At 37.6% G+C, this 20,712-nt stretch overlaps 1 protein-coding gene across 1 annotated transcript; it reads left to right on the top strand.

Annotated features, from left to right (window-relative positions):
• The first annotated feature begins 1,224 nt into the window (after nucleotides 1-1,224).
• Nucleotides 1,225-19,546, top strand: rad50 (DNA repair protein rad50). The gene is made up of 9 exons (XM_019044308.2): nucleotides 1,225-1,494; nucleotides 2,731-3,001; nucleotides 3,780-3,929; nucleotides 5,242-5,357; nucleotides 8,417-8,529; nucleotides 8,971-9,313; nucleotides 10,128-10,324; nucleotides 12,072-12,331; nucleotides 15,450-19,546. Exons 2-9 carry the CDS (start codon nucleotides 2,768-2,770, stop codon nucleotides 17,973-17,975), a joined length of 3,939 nt encoding a protein of 1,312 aa, XP_018899853.2. The 5' UTR covers nucleotides 1,225-1,494; nucleotides 2,731-2,767; the 3' UTR covers nucleotides 17,976-19,546.
• Nucleotides 19,547-20,712: the final 1,166 nt, after the last annotated feature.

Raw genomic sequence — 20,712 nt, 5'->3', positions numbered from 1 at the left:
TTTTTTCCGAGTCTCCACGTCAATTTAACTAACTTGAATTTTTCTGAAAGGGGGCTCTGTCCCTCACAAGTCCCCCATCTTTAGGGGTCGGTATTTTGGACACGGATGGGTCGATTTTGTATTTCTTGGTGTCGATTTTAGTTAAAAATTTCCGTACGTTCTGATTCCGATGAAATAAATTAAAAATTTTGACATAAACCCTGACTTTTGAAGTACGGACCCCCCTTTAATAGTCCAAGGGGCGCCAGGGGGGCTCTGGGACCATGAAAAAAATTCGGATTCCTTGGGGTCGATTCCCTATTCATCCCTGGAAAAAAAGGCCTGGTACGGTAGGTCTGGGCCACCCTGTACATAGCATCGATTAGGTGAAAAATCTCGGTAGATTTTGAATTTTTAGCAAAAAAAAGGACGATGACGTAGCCTAAAGAATCATTATAATCCGAAAAATCGACAAAATTCAGAGAATTGGAAGCAGATTAATGTTTGGAAAAAACCTCGCATTCGATACATACAGAAATCGATAGCTGAATCGAATGCGAGGTTTTTTTCCAAACATTATTCTGCTTTCATTTCTCTGAATATGGCCGATTTTTTGGATTATAATGATTCAGTAGGCTACGTGTCGTCATCGTCCTTTTTTGTGCTAAAAATTCAAAATCTACCGAGATTTTTCACCTAATCGATTCGATATATCGCATGCCATTTCGTCCATTACTTGAGCTGAGCGCGCGACTTAATAATAAAACAGAAGTGGATATTTTTAATCACCGAAAACGAGATACGTAGTTTGATAGTTTCATTGTCAAAATGGATTGCATTTTGCAAAAAGGAACCAGGAGCATTGCAATGTTGCTAAGATTAAGAAACTTCTTTTGTCTTGGAAGAAAAAACTGATTATCTAAGTATTAACAGTCTCTATTTTACTCGCTAAAAACTGTAAATTGAAGGCAAAAATTGCAATGTAAATTTCATATTTTTTCATGGTTCCAGTAATTTTATTGTAAAGGATGAAAATGCACAATCTCAGCATCATTGCAATTCTTCTGGTTCTTTTTTGCAAAATGCAATCGAAATAGTATAAATCAAACAGTATACAGAAGTGCGCACCGTTTGGTATGAGGGCGAAAAATCAAATTACGCGCCCTCATTAAATATCAGCTCAGAGGGCGTCTCTGATTGGCCGTACGGCTTCATGTAAGCATGCGTTCGCGGCAAATGTTTGCAATTTTCTTCTGTTTGTTCAAGTTTGAGTTTGTTTGTGTAAGAAATGGCGTCGTGATCCGTGAGCCCTAGAGGAGTCAAAGATAAAATCGGTAATATTTCTCGATCTTCGGTTGAATTTTGTACCTTCACGAACTGCTCCATGAATCGTTCAACTTTTTGTTCTTAAGTTTTCCTCCGCCTTTTCGTAGCTTAGCGTCGTACTGATTGTTGTCTAGACCTTGTCGGCGGAGTCGGTATCTAGCGGTGCAGATTCCTCAGTTTTCGGCGACCGTGAGTATTTCCAAATGCTTTTTATATTATACCGCATTGTCTGGAAAGTATTCGCACTGGCCTTTCCACCGTACAATCGGGAGGTTCTGTTCAATGTCTCTTTAGTTTTGCTATATCTCTGCTATCAAAAGGTGGTGTTTTCATCCTATTTTGAGCACCTTTGATGATTATCATTCATGTTGTTTTTTATTTGCATTTACGACTGATCGGTGAGTGGATTGTTGAGATTTTTTGTTTGTTGACTTGACAGAGGAAGGTAGGGAAATCCGAGGTGAAGTGGTGTTGGGCGTTTGATCAGTTTGGTCCCTTCATTTTGCCTTCCTTTTGTTGTGCCGTCACTGAGCTGGACGAAAGATTGGTTGTTGGTTTCTAAAGCTCAGTTCAAACTATCAAACTGTTGATCTGACATAATTGTACGGAAAGTTGGATGAAAAGTTGTATGTGACGTCACATTCAAGTTTCCGCTCAATTTTTCATCGAATTGTCGTCTTCTCGTGTCAGTATCACACTAAGTCTCCATCTTTTCATTCGAAACGTTGCATTCAAGAGCTGAATGAAAAGTTTGATAGTGTGCATTGGGCTTAAGAGAATGTAGACCATTAAGTATTAAACCCAACAATCGTCAGACTTCACTTCATTTTAGCCTTATTTTGTTTAGTTGACGAACATAGAAATTCAAGATAAGATATATAAGATTCTACAATGGATAAGTAATGTATCACTTAATGTGATGTAAGTATCCATCAGATACTTACCGATCTACCTTCTACTGCAGTTAACGGTAACTCCTCAGGTCCTGCTTGCCTGCCTCTAATCTAACTTAGATTAAGTGTAAGAGGTCAAATCGACTATGAAATTACCCAAATGCACATTTGGGTTGCAAGATTCCCAAATCTCTGTTTCTACTTTATTTTACCCAACCAACATAATGACTTGAAAGTTTCGTCGAATTTTCTTCACAAGGAGAAGAAAACTTCTGGAAGTTCTCAAGAAATGTTGTTCGGCAGTAATATAAAGTTTGACAGGAAGTTTCAAATGCTGTAAACTGCGATATGCTTTTCTACTGTTCAACCATTAAAATTCCAAAAATCCTATCACAACTAAGTATTATTACTTACAGGATCTTATTGATAATGACATGAGATACTTATGTAGGAAAGTGTGTTTCCCCTCCACCATGCTTTGAGTTATTATGTTTTGAATAGTATTATTTATGACATTTCCTCTACCTTACAGTTTTGAATACAACGAAGAGAGGACACCTTTCTCAAACATGGCGTCGTTAGTCAAAATGCAGATTCTTGGTTTGCGGAGCTTTGGGCCTGATGAGAAGGATGCGCAAATGGTTGCCTTCAACTCACCTTTAACTTTAATCTTAGGTCAAAATGGTTGTGGCAAAACAACGATCATTGAAGCTCTCAAATACGCTACCTGTGGAGAACTACCCTCCAACACACAACAGGGCAGTGGATTTGTCCATGATCCCAAGATCAACAATCGAGTTGAGGTAATCTTCTTGACCAGATTTTTTAACAGAATAAACCACTACTAATCATGAAAATTAAGTTAGCTTGTCCTCATTTCTCATGAAGGAAGGCGTATGAAGGGAAATGTTTCATCAGGTATGAAGATGCATCATAAGGGGATTATTCATGAACCATTCAGATAAATGACTGATTAGGAACCACCAAAATTTAGGTTGTTGTCAATAGTTACCTATTTTTACTGTTTCTAGTCCTTGCATTTTTGTAGAGAGATCCCACCATTGTTTTCAAGATTTATTTAATTTTTACCTAAGTTCTAATTGATTAAAAAAAAGATGAAATTGCACATGAATTTTAGGGAAGGTCAATCAGTGCTAAACAGGAAACCATCACAGTTTAAGGATGCAGAAAGTTCCGATCCATATTATTTTTCCAAATGGGTCCTCCCATTTTAAAAACGTCTCTTTCTCCCCAATTTTCAAAAAGTTTTGTGTTCTTATACTCATGATTGCTGCGATCTTGCAACAAGGCCTGATTTTCTAGCTGGCACAAGCTACCTCTCTCATTTTCAAGACCACTTTTTGGTGTCTCTCCATTTTTGAAACTAGTCTTTATGGCCTTCCCATTTTGCTATTTTTGCCAGATGCGCTAACGAGAGGTTACTGTATCCTTGTTGTGACAGTAAATGTTGCTATGGTTTTGTCACTGCTCCTTTTCTGTCATTTTATCTGCAGAGCGTATCATAATTTTCTGCATGTGTTATGAGAGTTATCTTTCTGTACATGGTCGATTATTTTTCAGGTGCGGGGACAAGTGAAACTTGTCTGTACGACTACAAAAGGAGAACAAGTTTGTATAGCACGGTCAGTCCAGGTGCAGCAAAAAGTGAAGAAGCTCACCTTCAAGTCTTTGGATACAACCATAACTCGAATCAACCCGGAAACAAAAGAAGTAAGTTAGTTGGAATTTTTCATAAATGTTTCTCAATAATTTAGGACCCCGCACTAATAACGGTCTATACCCGTATAGGTTGTATTTGCTCCCATTGGTTTTTCTGATTCTCCGTACCCCGGACTATACCGTGGTATAGGTACAACATATTTAAGTAACGGCTGGAGGTCAGAAACCCTTTGTTTTTTGACTTAAGTGAGGACTCTGGAGCTATGGGTGGAATAACAGCCTATATGGGTGAAGGCCTGATAGGTGGCTGATAGTGACTGCTCGTTCATTTTGCATTAATATTGGGCGATTATAATGATTTTTACGTTCTAACTTCAACAAAAATGATTGTAGGGAATTTTTGAACAGCGGTTTTGACTCTGCTATGGAATGGCTCTTTCCTGAGTTAAAGAAATTTCTGAGAGGCACACGGTTTGATTCCATAAGCGAGATCAAAACCGTTGTTCAAACATTCTTCAAAATCCTCCGTCAAGAAGACTTCGAAAAGATGATCCTTGTGAAGTGGGCAGAACGGCTGAAACTTAGTGTTCAAAGTGGTGGAAAATACTTAGAAAAACAGCCGAATGTTGAGTCACCCGTGTCATCTGATGAAGGAGCTTGAAGTTCGTCAATTTTTATAAGATTTTGTAAGTTTTTTCAATAAAAACACTCAATTCTCATTTAACTTTTTTTTTTTTTTGACAAACATATTGGTAGCTATAAATTCTGGGGGGAGTCCCTCGACATATCATTTTCAAAACCCTGTCACTCAGTCAATTTTTAAGCTAAAGAGCTGTTCTTGGTCTTGTTTTATTGGTAATTATGTTTACTTCAACCACATGCAAACCACAAATTGATAGCTGTTTTTGTTCGCTCAAAAAACTAAAACAAGCATTACTTTTTGAACACCCTATGTAATTGGTATTAATTGGACCAAGAAAAGAAATGTACTAAGTAAAATTTTTTGAAGGAAGTGAGTGAAAAGAAGTTTTGCATACAACTAGCTATAAGTTTCTCTCATCGGAAATTCAAAATTGAGAACAAATATTTTGGAAGTGAAATTAGTCAAATTTTGTCCTTAACATTGAGTCTCACGGAGTAATAAAACTTCACAATCTCTGTTTCCGGGTTCAAACTTAATGTAACTTCCTGCGTCTCTATCAAACTGCAGCCAATTATTCTCTGATAATTTAGAAAATTTACAAGCTCAGTTAACTGAGATTTTAATCTGTACTAAACAGTGACTTTACAGTAGTTTAGTATCATGTCATTATCTAACCTGGAGAAAAGTATCACTTCATAATTATTTTCGTTTCTCCAACAGAAAGAGAGTCTAAGTGGGCGGTGTGCAGATGTAGATACCGAAATGTGTTATCGTCTAGGAGTAACAAAGCCAATACTCAATTATGTCATATTTTGTCATCAAGAAGAATCCTGTTGGTAAGTAATACTTTCAGTTTTCGTTTTTTGGTCAGTGATACCCGCAGAGGTAATAGTAATTCAGAAATATTGCCCTTCAAGCTAAAAATGCTTATTCTGATCATATATTTTCAGATTGAGAAGGAAACACTAAGAAGTGGCCAGAATACTGTATGTAATAAGGTGGAGAAATGGTGCTGGGTTCACACCATTTCGCGGGGAAAAACGAAGCGGAGAAGTTCCAAAAATTATAATTAGAGTCAAAAATAAATTTTTTTAACTTTAATGAGTACCAGTACAAAACTGAGGGGGGAGCAGTTCAGGCAGTTTGCATTGGAATATTAACCCATTGACTTAAACCGACGGCTCCCAGCCATCCGCGCAGCGCTGGGCCAGACCTGAAGAGATGGCTCCGAGCCATTCGTCGATTGTTTGCGTTAATTCGGCGATTCTCCGGTAGATTACGCTCTCATCAATGTTTACATGAGTAGCGTGGCCACCCTATGACTTATTGTGTACGGTAATTTCTTGTTTTGTTACGGTATTTTCATATTACTGAGCGTTTGCACATGAAATAACCTCAAAATTTTCTGATTTTAGCTGATTTTGCGACTTTGACAGCTGTAAACCACAATAAAAAAATCATTGTGTTCAAAGTTTTCACCATTTTTCTCAAACGTTGTATAGTGAATGCTTATTGTGTAAATTTTCACCCTTAGAGAAAGAACTTCTGAATTATTTTGAAGTGTTCAAAGTTACTGATTTTCGCCAAAGTAAATCTTAATTCCTGACCCGGCAGGGTCAAATTAAATCATAAGTCAATGGGTTAAGTTGGAGCCACGGCAAGAGACCTATATCGGGTTGGGTCTTTTTAGATCTCTTCAGCAGATCACACTTGTCAGTGAACCCAACTTAACATGCCGCAAACCCAAGACGGCATTTAAACGCCGTCATGGATATGACCCGAGGCATGACACAAAAGTGTGATCCTCGCACCATCTACCGTTGCTGTTGAACAACTCTCAAAACTTCTCGGCTTCGTTTTTCCCTGCGAAATGGTGTGGACCCAGCTCCATTTCTCCACCCTGTCACATACAGTATTCGGGCCACTTTTTAGAGTTTTTTTCTCAGTTGTACGCATGATTTGGGGATATATGTGCTTCGCTTCTTTTTTCTCCCGTTTGGGAGCAGGCGGTTGAGTCTAGATGTGTTAGCATCTCCAACCAGCCTGATAATCATATTTTTGGGTTTTCTTTTTTTTTGTTTTGAGAGTTGTTCAGCAGCAACGGTAGATGGCGCGAGGATCACACTTTTGTGTCATGCCTTGAGTCATATCCATGACGGCGTTTTAATGCTGTCTTAGATTTTGCGGCATGTTAAGTTGGGCTCACTAACGAGTGAGATCTGCTGATGAGGTCTAAAAAGACCCAAACCGGTATACAGTAAAACCTCGCTAAGTCGGTTTCCGGATAAGCCGGTAACCCGCTTTAGTCGGTAGAATCGCCCGGTCCCGTTTATCACCCATATAACACAATGCTAAATAAGTCTCGGTATCTCGGTTTGGTCAGATTCTGAACCCGCTTAACTCGGTGAAATTTTTCCATCTCGACCTGTTTTTCTTCGATCGTCACCCGTGATCAAGCGTAGGTAGTGTTTCCGTGCGCGGTGCGGTGCGGGTCGGGTCAAGTTACGCCACGAAGGGTGAGCGAATCTCCGAGAAAGCGCAGCGCAGTGCGAGAAACGACATCGGAAATAGAGAGATAAGGAATCAAAAACACTCGATAACGACACGAAAGATGAGAACAGTAGAGAATAGGATATCTGATACCGCGTGTTATCTTATCGCGCGTGTGAAAACACGCATGCATAATTAAGCAATTTCACGCATCGATGAGTTGACAGGTCAAGTCGGCACCGGCCCCTCTCCCCCTACCATCTTGCATTGCCCTTCCCCGCTCCCCCCAGGAATCTTCCGCAGAGTTTTTCGGAGATTTTAGCGAGTATTGATACGTTGCATTTTCAGTTCAACGACCCGCCATAGCGGGTGGCCGCGGCGCATCACCGCGCGGCATGCCGCGTGGGGTGCGCGGGGGGTGATACGCAATGGGGTGCCGCGGCACCCCAACATACGATTAACCCGATGACTTCATGATGCCCTGACACTTACAACACGCAATTTCAAGTGCATCTCATTAGATCTCTTGTTGTGACTTCAACTTAATCTTCCAATGCAAACTGCCTGAGCTGAACACTCCCCCCCCCCCCCCCCCCAGTTTTGTACTGGTACTCATTAGAGTTAAAAAAATTTATTTTTGACTCTAATTATTATTTTTGGAGCTTCTCGTCTTTGTTTTTCCCAGCGAAATAGTGTGGACGCAGCACCATGTCTTCACTGTGTTATATTTTCAGGGTGTTGACTGTCCTCACAAATTAGGTTTCCTTTACTTTCGCATTTCCCCTCGGACAATTTCATTGGTCTTGCTGCGTTGTCAGCCTTTGGTCAATTCATCAAATGCCTACAGCCACCTGCACCTCCAAGTTTATTAATCTGTCAAATTTCTCAAAAAATATTGTCCCGTGGCACATGCTTTCAACGAAACTCATTTCTTCTTGAAAACACCTCAAGGTTTGTCACACGGTTTTGTGTCGTCGACGGAAAACATAAGCTTGGTCTAAACAAAGATCAAAAATATTATGCTACAATGGTAGCTAAATTCAGTGATTTGTATGAATATTTTCCCCCAAAATTTGTGTAAATTAAAATAAACTGGTGTCATGCTCAAAATTTTAGTTTTGATTAAAGGAACTGACTTAGCTGTGACATTGTCAGTGCAGGGGTGCATAAACCGTTCAACTGAGTGACGAACAAATTGCTTGCGTTTTCATGCAAAAAGGGAAGGCCAGCTTGAGAAAGTATGAAATTTACATGATTTTCACAAAGTCACATCCGTTTGTGATGTGTGAATCATAAAAAGTTGGTTTAAATGGGAAGGCTGAGAACTTTCTCTCTTCCCATGTTTGTATATTCTTATGGTGTACTGCAGCTAAAAATTGCTCATCATTGACTTTTGTTTTGGCAGGCCCCTTGAAGAAAACAAGAAATTGAAGGAAAAATTTGATGCAATTTTTGATTCAACAAAATACAATAGATGTCTTGAAGACACAAGACTGAAGAGAAAAAATATGATACATGGTAAGCAGCTGTTTTTTTTTTAAATTTTGGTAATGTTACATGGTGTAAAAAAACCAAGAACAGTCAAAGAAATCCATTTTTTTAAATCAAATCTGTTAAAGGTATCAAATGAACATAACTTACAATTATTTTCCCAAAATTTACAATTACAGCAACCAGCAAACTTTTTTCAAAAATGCAAAAATTTAGGTAAAAAAAGGAAAGTGAAAGGTCATCAATTTTTTCAATAGGGGAGAAATTTTGTGGAAAGCCAACCGAAAAAATATGGAAAGCCGGTGGCGGGGCGCATGAAAATGTGGAAGCTTGAAAGATTCTGCTTCCCTGTGTAAGATGGGGGCAAACATTTTAGAACACCACAAACAAGATACCTAGTTTGAGAGATTCACCATCAATATGCAAGTCTAGCTTAAATTTGTATTTGTTTATTCTGACTCCCAACAGATGTGAATATAAAAAAAAGTAATCTGGTCTACCTGAAGCAGTTCCAGAATGATGCCATTGATAAGCAGAAAGCTCTAGATGAAACCAAAGCCAAGTTGGTTCAAACCCAAACTGAGATCGTGGAATTGCAGGAGAAAGAGAAGCCAATTCAAGAAAAACTCATCGAGCTGAAAGAACAGGAAAGAAATGCTACATCTTTGAACACTAAGATTGAAGGCATCAAAGGCAGGTTGAAAGAACTGCTGAAGAGCAAGGACCATCTCAACAAACTAATAATTAATCGCTTTGAAGGCACGGATGAGGAACTTCAAGCTGCCATTGATTCTTTTGACGAAGATCACAGGTAACTTATTTTAACAATTTTCCATTGTAAAACCTTATTTCTTTCCATTGTGGAAGATGTCAAAACCAGTTGTTGGAAAATGACAGTGTTGTAAATTTTAATTATTTTGAAGTATGCCTTCACAGTTCCTATTTTTTGAGTAAAGAAGACATCGTCAGATGTGATTATGATGCCATCTTTTCATTGCTATCACTTTATTCAACAATATTTGGCAAAATGTGGGCAGTATTTAACATGAGTTTAGATAGCAGCTTGCAGTTTGAGCCCAAGTGAACCTAACCTAAATCAATTTCAAAGTGTTATGCAGTGTTTGCACCAGTCAGCCATTCTAGACGTTTAGTCTAGTTCGTTGCTGCATGCAGGTAGCCCATGCAGAAGTGGAACATTTGATTCAATTCATCAAATATGTTAGTTTTTAAAATAAAACGAGTGTCAGTTTATTGGTGCTAAATATCAAGAATTTTCATTCAAAAGGTCAGGAAAATCCAAAATGAAATTTTAGTGGACACCCTGATTTTCGATCTTTTTTTCACATTTTTTTTAAATCAAGTTTTCCCCCCTGTGCTCCTGTTGATACCTGTCAATGTTTTGCACTCATCTTTTGGAAGAAATTAACCACAGTTTTAGCGTGAACATTTTCATCAAATATCCTTCACTCTAAATAGCAGAAATACGAAATTACACTCAAGATACAACATAGATGAGAGTTGTGCCGCATCAGTTCGCCAACATTGCAGATAACCTCCATGCAAAATGTGAAGTTGTTGAATATTTTGTTGTATGAACTCATTATATCTTTCGCTCTTTCTTTCAGAGTAAAGAAAGATGAACTAAAACAACTTGAGCCTGAAAAGTCAGAGCTGTTGAAAGAGCAAAAAAAACTAGACAAAGACATCAGCAAAAAGACAAACCAAGTAGGCCAGTTGAGTAATGCTGAAGATCAGCACAAGAGTACAATTGCAAAATGTAACCATGAAATCAACAATTTGGGGAAAAAACTGGAAATAGAGGGTAAGTAATTTTCTTATAGTGTTTTCTCAGCAACTCTTCATGGCAAACTATGTCCATTGTACTCACATATTGTACGCGGCAGATAGAGTTAAGTTGTGAGGAACTAGATTTCAGAAGGTGTACGGGTCCGGCTGGCCGTACTATAGACAAATGAAGAACAGGAAACAGGAAAAGGTCAACACAATAATGAACACGTAGGTATATGAGATGGCCATGCCGTGGGGCTTAAGCGAACACGAAATGGACTGGGGATCAAACTAAAAAGAAAAAGCTATCACCCGCGAGCTGGCCGGAGCGGAAGCTCAAAAAAAAAGAAACGACATAGTTGGCCCCTAAAGGGGACCAACTCACAATAATGTACTCACATCTTTTAAGAAAAAATGAAAGGGTCCGAGGATGGAAAACGAACGGAACGATCCGAAAGAGCGAACAGCAAAAACTTGAATGCCAGCTTGGGGTCTGCGCAGGAACAGACAGGAATCTGTCTGCTCACGCGCAGACGCCCAGAACCCAACGGCGGGAAAATTTGAATTTGGGGAGACGGAGGGGGGACCCACTGCACAAAGGATTTAGAGGAGTCCTACAGGTACATGGGTTGGTAAGACTCCTACCAACCCATGTACCTGTAGGAAAAACAGTATAGTAGGAGACTCCTATCGTAGGAGTCTTGTTGTACTGCTTTTAATGTATGGTTAACTAATTTCATGTTCTCTTGAGTCTATTATAAAAATTTCCAAAACATTTCATCGTGTAATTTTACTGTATCAAATTTCACTTTGTTATCTTGTATATCTTTGCTCAATCATTCAAATGTTTTAACATATTCACTGTGGAGAAAAGTTATTACTATTTGTTTGGTCATAAAGATAAGCCAGATCACATATAGAATTTGAACCTATTTTATTATAATGGATTCTTTGAAAGAAGGGGATGAAATGATCTCCCAGGAATTTTTTTCAGTTCGATTGAAATTGAGAACATGTATCAATATGCATTTCGAATCTGAATTTCCGTTTGCGCAGTACCATCCAGCACATCATGACGTCACCTATCAGCACTTGGCCATCAGTCTTTTGAAGCTCCATTGCGTTTAGTGAAATTTGTGCTGTGGTGACATGCATTTTTCGGCCTCTGAAATTGCAAAAATAACTAATTCATAAGTAGGAATAGCCTATTTACATCTCTACATGGCTCAAATGTCTAATGAACTACTCTCAAAATATTATTAAATTAAATTTCAATAATTAATCCAGAGTGTCTTCTGCAAGTAAATAAAACGGATACACTGAAAATGCTCGGATTTTGGTACGTCGGTAGGGAAGTACAGAAAAGGTACGGATTTTCCGTGTTAAGCTACGGAAATTTGAGATTTTTGTAATTAACTCTGTAAAGTACCCTGAGGGCTATATATTTCCTAACACAATCCTTTATCAAGTTCCTGGTTAGGTAGAATTTTGGTCTATTCGTTTGTCATTCTATGATTCCACTTTCCCAATCCGAATACAGTTAAAAATGCATGTGAGGTACGGTAGAAGTCAGAAAAATATAAGAAAAAAGCAAGGATTTGTGAAATCTCCAAAAAGAGAAATTTTCGGGAAAATGAGGAAAAAGCAAGGAATTTGAATGACAAGGTACCAGTAAACACCCTGAATAATCTAAATAAAGTGGGCAATGTCTAAATGTGCCTATGGCATTTTTTGGAAGTATGCTAGAATAGTCAGTAGTCAACTTCTCTTGTTTGTTTCAGCATACAATACGACTCAGATGACAGCAACAAGCACCGATTCAAAAGAAAAACTGGATGAACTAAATGCCAAAATTGAGGAAAGGCAGAATAGATTGGAGGAACTCCATAAATCCCATGAAAATGCGGAGAGTCTGGCCCAAAAAAAAATTGATGAGTGTCGTGAGAAGAGGAGTGCATGTGACGCAGAAATAAAGTCCAAAGAGACTCAGCTGAAAAAAGTCAATGCAGACTTTGATAAAGTCACAGCGGATATACTTGCTGTAAGTTTATTTTTGCCAAGTCTCTATTGTTTTTGTTTTGAACAATGAATCAGAATGGATACATTTTGGTTGAAAGCATGAACTCGTCCTTCCCATAATTTTTATGTGCCTCCTCAAATTAACCTCAACATTAATTACATTTATTATCATAAGCCCTTTCTCTGGAGATTTTCCTTGTTTTTAAATTTTCCTTGGAAGAGTTCTGATAATGACTTCTTGACTGGAATCTTTTTGCTCAGGATAGTCTTTATCTCTCATTTTAAAAATTGATCTCTAGATAAGGTGGGTATTTAAGCATCAGGTTATATTTTCTCATCATGTAGAACGCGATTTGTGCCAAGAAAATGATCGAAAGTAACTCCTTACGGAGATATTAATGTTTTTCAATGCATAAATTCCTCTTGCTTTTATACCTCTTCACGGAATTATTGAACATAAAGCTGATGACCAAACTCCGGTATCCATGACTGAAGGCAAGCAGCACTCATCTTGGAGAAGCTGAGCCTTAAAAATCTGTGATTCCTTACATCTCTCGTAGTAATAATAATAATAATAATATATTTATTAATGCAACAGCCTCATGAAATTCATACAAATTTATGAGCTTAACACTCGTCAAATAATATAATGGAACAAAATTTAACATCAAATAAATGTAACAAAAATTTTAACAAACAAATAAAAAAACAGTAAATGAAGAACTAAGACTTAAGACTTAGGGGACTACATTCAGGCAATTTAGGGATTGGGGAGATTTGCGTCGAGATATTCTTTTAACTCGTAAAAAGGGTTTTCTATGAAGTAATTTTTTATGTTATTTAGGAATAGATTTGAATTTTCTGATTTAATGAAAAGTTCTTTTAATGGCTTGGGAAGCTTGTTAAAATATCTGATACCTCTGCTTTCTAAGCTATCCCAGTCTACTTTTTCCCCCCGTTTTTTTTCAATTTTTGCTAGGATATTTCTGGTTTGTATTTGATTATTAGTAATTAATTTTTCTTTGATGATGTAGCCTAATTTAATTGATTCCTTTATTGTTGAATATATATACCTAGAGAAGACAGTCATCACATTGAACTCTGGGAATAGTTTTCTACAAGAGTCAAATTTTTTTTTGTTTGCAATAATTCTTAAGATTTTTTTTTGAGTTAAAAGAATATCTCTGGCACCTGTTGTATAGCCCCATAATTGTATGCCATAGCTAATTATGGAATCCACGTTAGAATGGTAGTACAACATGAGGGACTCCCTATCTATTTTCCTATTAAGTTTCCTAATAGCAAATGCCCTACTTGCAATTTTTTCCTCAATATGTTTTGCGTGAGAATGCCAATTTAGTTGTTGGTCGATGAAGAAGCCCAAATATTTCACTGTTTGATTTGTCAGTGTTGCTATTATTTATCAAAGGAGCACACTCTTTCCCAGAAGTTGCAGATCTGTAACTTCTGGGAATGCAAAACTCCCCTGTCAAATGCATCAAACCAAGGTACTGTCCTATTTTATAATGAGTCAAAACACATTGTGCGTTTTTTCCATAGAGTAAGTACATAGAGTCGTAGTGTAAATGGAAGAGCTGGCGCCATGTTCTGCTCGACAAGTTTGGAGCCCTGTGTGCTCCGAACTCAGGTCACTTTTTCGATACATGTTCGATCTAAAATGGCGGTGTGAAATATGTGGTAATTCCTATCTTCTTTGTTTACATTGGATGGCTGGGTACCAGTGTATCGCAATGTGTCGCAATGTATTAAAAAAGTGACCCGGCGTCACACAGGAGTCTCGGAATTTGGGACCTGGAAAATGGTCAAAAGTGGCGCCGTCCCCGCCCCCAAAAGCTGTCCCTCTTACATTATGACTCTATGTACTCTATCGTTTTTTCTCAAGCAATCAAGATTTGTTTATTAGTGCATTCACGTTTTTTTTTCTTTCTAACTTTGTTAGGAGTGAAGTCTTTTGGTGGAAGTTTCCTTTCGAAATTTGGACTGTCTAAATAAAGTGTTCAATAACATTATAGAATTTGCTCAGTGACTTTCTTCTCTGGTTGTGCCATATTTCTTCTGTTTAATGCTTATGTTGTAGACCAGTCCATGTTGGGACCAGTTCAATTGCAAAGTGACGGAGGCCTTTTGGTCAAATCTTTAATTCCTCAAAAAATTCGGCTTTTGTCCAGTCAAATCGCATTTCAGTCACATGCCCGTTTGACCAAAACCCCGTCGTTCAAAACGTAAATTTTTTTTTAAAATGAACTTATTAACCGAACAAATAACGAAACAGCAAAATAAGGATCCAGAGAGAAATTAACACCTCAGAGAAGAATTCTAAAGCTCTGTCTTGTCTCTGGATGCGGAGGTCGACAGGGAGTGTATTTTGATCAAGAAATAAATGAAACAAGAATTCAGATTATACTGAAGCCTCACTTTTAAAACATCTTAAAACATTTAAAAACTTGAAAAATTTATCAGGTCCTCAAAATGAGGACTATCATCAAAATGTTTAAAAATGGGAACACCTCTAATTTTTTTTTATCACCGAAAGGCAGTGAAGAGTGGCACCTGGGATTGCACTGCATGTTTGCACTTACACCTTCTTGTTGCACACTTATCTTTTCTTGAAATCTTCAAAAAGGAGGGATTTAATAACGAGTCCTTTTTTGGGGTGGGCATGTCTTTTGTGGCACATTTCACACAAACTCAGGTACATCACGAAATGTCCTGCAAAACATTTTTTGCTCTTTTTCCGCATTTCATATTTTGTACACCCCCACCCACCGTGGCCTCTTGCAACATGCGCTGCGTGCAAAATATTTGCAATTTCACCTTCCGGTACCAAAAAGAAATAATGCCACCTATCCTTTTCCTGGGCAGGTCAAAACGTTCTTTTTTACTAACAATTAACGTTTTGACGAACAGGTTTGTGGTCGAATCGGCGTGTGACTGGACAAAAGCCGAATATCTTAAGGAATTACAGATTTTATCTTAAGGCTTTTGTCTTAAGGTTTTTGTGATTTGACTGCTCACATCGCAATTGAACCGCATTTCAGGATTTGACTACAACATCTATAATTCAACTATTCAATGCAAATAACAGTTCTAATTCCTCACCATGATTTGTTTTCTTTCAGGCGGATGAGTCTGCGAATACATTAGTAGCTCTAGAAAACAAATTAACGCGTCTGAATAGTGAATTGGAGGAATTTGAGCAGAGTGTCAATTTACCGGATCTCGAAAAACTGATCAATGACCAAAAGGATGAGAAATATCAGTTGGGGGATGAAATCAAAGCATTGAAAAAAGAGAGAGAAAACCTATTGATGATTCGGGATCAGCAAACTGAATTAGACAAATTGAACATAAAAAGAGAGGAGCAGGAAAGTAAAATTCAGAGACTGAAGAACAAGCATCAAGAAACAATCGAGCACTTGTTGGGTGAAATACCAGAAGAGCGCTTAAAGTCCAAGTTCCAAAGTAGATTAGATGAAATAAAAAAAGATACTCAAAAAAAAGATAAGATGGTGAAAGAGCTTAATGATAAAATGATTGGCTTGAAAGCAAACAGGAAAAATAAGGCAGAAAAACTCGTAGAGATGGAAACAGAGCTCAGAACAAAGGAGACAGAAATTTACGATCTGTGTGAGAACCGCGATTTCGACATAGTCTTGAATGAGATTGCTGATGAAATTAAGACAAAACAGGATCTGAAAGGAACATGGTATGGCACAGAATTTCTGTATAACAAATATATAGGTAAACTGCAACAGCCTAACGCTTGTTGCCCTCTTTGTCACCGAGACTTTGACGCACAGTCTGAAGCAATAGAACTTAAAGAAGAGATTGAAGGCATTGTACGGAAGATTCCACAACAAAGCGAGGATATTGAAAATCAGCTGAAGGTGCTCCTTGTGAAGCATGAAAAACTTCTACTTCTGAAGCCGACGATTGAGAAAGTCCGTTCCCTAAAAGATATTGAAATTCCCAGTGTCAGGTCTGAACTGGAGGATCTTGATAAAGAAATGAGTAAGCTGCAACGTGAGTCAAGTGATTTGGAAGGTGAATTAGAGCAACCTCGAAAAGATGCAGAAATGGCCAGCAGTGCACAGTCTGATATTATTAACCTAGATACTTACATGACGGAACTTGTGACAATGGTGAGACAAATCTCTGACCTCAGTGCCAAACTTGGTACAAAAGGCAAAGATAACTCGTATGAGCAAGTTTCAGAGGAGTTGCAGAAAAAAGAAGAAGCTCATGAAAAACTTAGCAGGAACTTTGATAGCAATCAAACCAAACTCAGGGAGGAAAGTAAAAGGCTCAATGACATGAAAGAGAAGAAAAATAAACTCGTCCAAGAACAACTCGATTTAAGAGACAAATCTCAAAGGCGAGCGGAACTCGGAGATAAACAGACTGAATTACAAACTCAGAAAGATACTCTTCGCAAGGAAATCGATGAAAAGAAAGATGAACTTCAACCGCTTGATGCACAACTAAAGTCCCTTATGAAAGAAAAGAGCGAGTTGTCTAAGGAGAACAGGAAATTGTATAATGAAGAGCGCAACATTGTTACTGCATTTGAACAGCAATATCATTCAATTGTGAAATTGCAGAACGAAATTGAAAATTATGAAAGAAAAGGAGGAAGTGCAACTTTAGATAATGCTAGAGAAGAATTGAAAGTGATGGTGAACAAGATGGAAGAACTGAAGGCAAAAGAAGAGGTATTCAATGGTAAAATCAATGGTATAAGAGAGTTTCTTTCAAACTTGCAGAGCAGTCGAATGGATTTGACTAACAACCAAATGCTTCGACAGAAAGACGAAGAAGAAAATAAATATAATAAACAGATAACAGAACTCACAGAACAACATGGAGACGATTTGAATTTGAGACAGTTGAGACAAGAAACACAAAAGTGCTCTCAAGAAGCAGGGAAAATTTCACATAAAATCGGACAAGCTCAGGGTGCCGAAAAAGAGTTGCAAAATAGCATCAAAGCTGCAGAAAAAGAGCTTCAAGCTGATAAATACAAGAATGCTGCTGAAAATTACCGCAACCTGCTGATTGAAGTAAAGGCTAAGGAGTTGGCCGCGGCTGATTTAGGAAACTATATTCTTGCCTTGGACTGGGCTATGATCCATTTCCACAAGGAGCGGATGAAGACAATCAATACAATAATTCGTAATCTGTGGCGTCAAATCTACTCCGGGAATGATATTGATACAATTGAAATCAAAACCGAAGAGTCCGACTCGAACTCAGCAGACAAGCGAAGAATGTACAATTATCGGGTAGTTTGCCGGAGAGGAGATGTCGAGATGGATATGCGCGGAAGGTGCAGTGCTGGTCAGAAAGTTCTAGCTTGTTTGATTATCAGAATGGCATTGGCAGAGACCTTTTCCAAAAACTGCGGCATCTTAGCTTTAGATGAGCCCACAACAAATTTAGATCAAGAAAATATCGACAGCTTGAGCACTGCTCTAGCTGATATTATTTCTCACCGCTCTCGCCAAAAGAATTTCCAGTTAATTGTGATTACACACGATGAAGATTTCTTATTGCGATTAAGTCATAGCGAAAAAATACCATATTACCTCAAGGTTCATCGAAATCAGCATGGCAAGTCAGAAGTTCAACAAGTGGCTGTGAATTAACTTGCATGATAATTTCTCCAACATGTGTTGTACATAAAAGATCTGATATCATTGCTTGTACTATTAGAGGTGCTCTAAACTGTGGTGTACTTGTGTATGGTTTTTTCTTAGCCATTCCGTTAGTGTAAATAATTTTTATTGCAATTGTACTTTAATGATGTATCTCTTCCTAATTTGTTACTGTTACCATTTCTATTTTTACATTCTTTAAGTGGGCCAAAGAACTCATTTGATATCAATCAACAAGGATGGGCATTGATGATGGATTAAATTCCCCCTAATAACGTGAATGAACTGTAAATACTATGTCCTTTGATTTAGGAATTCAATATTTAAGAAATTGTGAGTAAGCAAGTCTTAGATTTTTACACTTGTTGTTTTATTTTGCAGAAAAAACTAATCTGTTGGGTATCAGTGGGCCCATTTAAGATTAATCCAAAGTAATTCACTGTCACTATTAGAAAAGAGGAAGTATCCAGCTTTTTCATGTTGAGTTTACAAAATGCTACATTGAACTTGCACGTTTCTGTGAAAAATCTGATATCATTCATTTAAATTGAACCGAACAACGCAATATTTTGCTAACTTTTTTGCGGTAACACCTTTTTTGTTGCAAAACGGTTGTATAATTTAATGAAACTTTTTTCTTGGGTTCAAGAACAAAGGAGCTAGAAGCTTCATTTTCATTATCACTCGTGACCCTTGTCTTACTTATATTCTTACTTTTTTTCTCATGTTTTTAACTTTCTCTGAAAGTTATCTTTCAAGCAGGTGGTTTCAGAGTAGTTATTCGTATTTTCTTGCTCCCCTTATTTTCTTTGGGAATTAGAGGAGCAAGTAGTTGCTTATAATCGTACTGCAAAATCAAGTAATACCACCAGCATTTGCCACCCTTGCTCCTCCATTTTAAATTGTTCACAACATTATTTCTAATTTAACTCAGAGAGTTGTAGAGTAATTAGCAATATCATTCTAAGAGCTTCATCCTAGCAAAAACTGATAGGTTCAACTCATCACAACATTCTCTACTTTGTGCTTCATCATGTCACTTGTCATTTTCTGTGCAGCTAATTAGGATTTTTACTTATTTTCTAAATGAATTAAGTTTAGGTCTTATGAATTAGTGTCTTGTAAATATTTTAAGAGAAGTGACGTGTTTCACGTTTAACTTGTTAACAATGAATCTCATTGTTTCAATGCTATTGTCTCAAACTTCAGTCGCAGCTTTGTGGCTGTGAATTTTTCAGGTCGAATTAAGTCGATTTTAAGACCTTTTTTTAGAGAGCTGTTCCCCATGTACAAATAACTTTACTGATCAGCGTTTCCTACACATATATTTTGTATACATAATTTTCGTTCTAGTTTCATCAACAGTTTATTTTTCTTGTAGATTCTGAGGGTGCTGGCCTTAAAGTCCGCACTCATCGTCTGTTAGCTGTTAGCTAAAATCCTTTTTTTTCTTCAGAATTATCATTTTTCTTCTTTTTTTTTCATCTTAACTTTTTAGGTTATTTTTTCTGAAAAAATCCTGGAAAAGTTCAATAAAATTTTTAAAATCCCCAGCAATCAAATGTGTATTAATTTTCCATGACAATTTAGCCTTCAATGAACACTGAGGTTATAGCAGCCTCCTTAATTTCCCAAAGGAACAAATACGAAACTACATGATGATAAATCTATCTGTCCACTTATTAAAATCCTATAACCTCACCAATAACATCAAAAATTTGAAAAGATTTCCCCCATGTACTCCCACAGTCTCATAAGGTCAGCAGGGGCCTTTTGGCCTCTATTTCAATTTTAAAAATTCCGGTACTGGTCAAAGTTTTCAGTGGGGTGAGAATGGATTCATTTTTGCAATACAATAAATGCAAATATCTCCTAATCCGTTGGCTGAGGAGCAAAACGGAGCAAATTTTCTAGCCCTCCTTCATCTTTGCATTTACTTTTGTGCTCTCCACATGCCCGTGGGGTTTCAGGCTCTGTGGCCTCAATTTAAATTTTTGAAATGGTGCTGGTCAAAGAGATGTGTGGAAAAACGGCCATAAATGCCCAAAGGCATTTTCGAATTTTGAACTCTTGACGTGATAAGATAGCTCCCAAGACGCCTTAAACTGGTAGCGATTTTCCTTAGAAACGCTGCGTTGCGACGTTGCCACTTTTTGAAGTGAAAACCTTTAAAAATTCATAACTTCTCTGCATCTCAACCGATTGCAATGAACTTTTTTTTAAAATGTTCCTCTTAAATGGAGCTTTCTAACGATGTATAGTTTGTTGGGGTTACTTGGCAATGGGCGGCGCCCAAGGGGAATTATTTTAGTTACAGACGCTACATTCTGTGCATTAAACTGTCCATAAGATGGTCTGCTCGGTCCGTAAAATTCAAAATTTTTCAAACACTAAGAAATGTACCTTACTCTCTTTAAAGCTGAAAATTCTTGTTTAAAAAGAATGTATACAAAGCAAGATCTAGGTCAAAGAAGACTGTTGCGGACGATACAAAAAGGACCTCTCATTTTTAAGGACCATTTTTTTACTTTAATTTTTATAGAAACTGTTTACTTCATCTATATTCTGGTTGGCTCTGGTAACATCTCATCGAGACCAATTTTCAGTTAAGTATCAAGCTCAAATGAAGTTTATATGAGGTTGTAAATCTCACAGATGCAATATGTAGTGATTAAAAATTGCTCCAAACATAACCTTAAAACTCACTGATAGGAACATGACTTTAGAA

The sequence above is a fragment of the Bemisia tabaci genome, chromosome 7 (genome assembly GCF_918797505.1).
Source record: "Bemisia tabaci chromosome 7, PGI_BMITA_v3".
NCBI lineage: Eukaryota > Metazoa > Arthropoda > Insecta > Hemiptera > Aleyrodidae > Bemisia > Bemisia tabaci.
This window is presented reverse-complemented; position numbering and strand designations above follow the sequence as displayed.

Excerpts from the sequence above, each read along its gene's own strand:
- rad50 (XM_019044308.2), top strand. The coding sequence starts at position 2,768 with ATGGCGTCGTTAGTCAAAATGCAGATTCTTGGTTTGCGGAGCTTTGGG. Across the intron at positions 3,002-3,779 it reads AGATCAACAATCGAGTTGAG|GTGCGGGGACAAGTGAAACT; the intron begins GTAATCTTCTTG and ends ATTATTTTTCAG. Across the intron at positions 5,358-8,416 it reads CATCAAGAAGAATCCTGTTG|GCCCCTTGAAGAAAACAAGA; the intron begins GTAAGTAATACT and ends TTGTTTTGGCAG.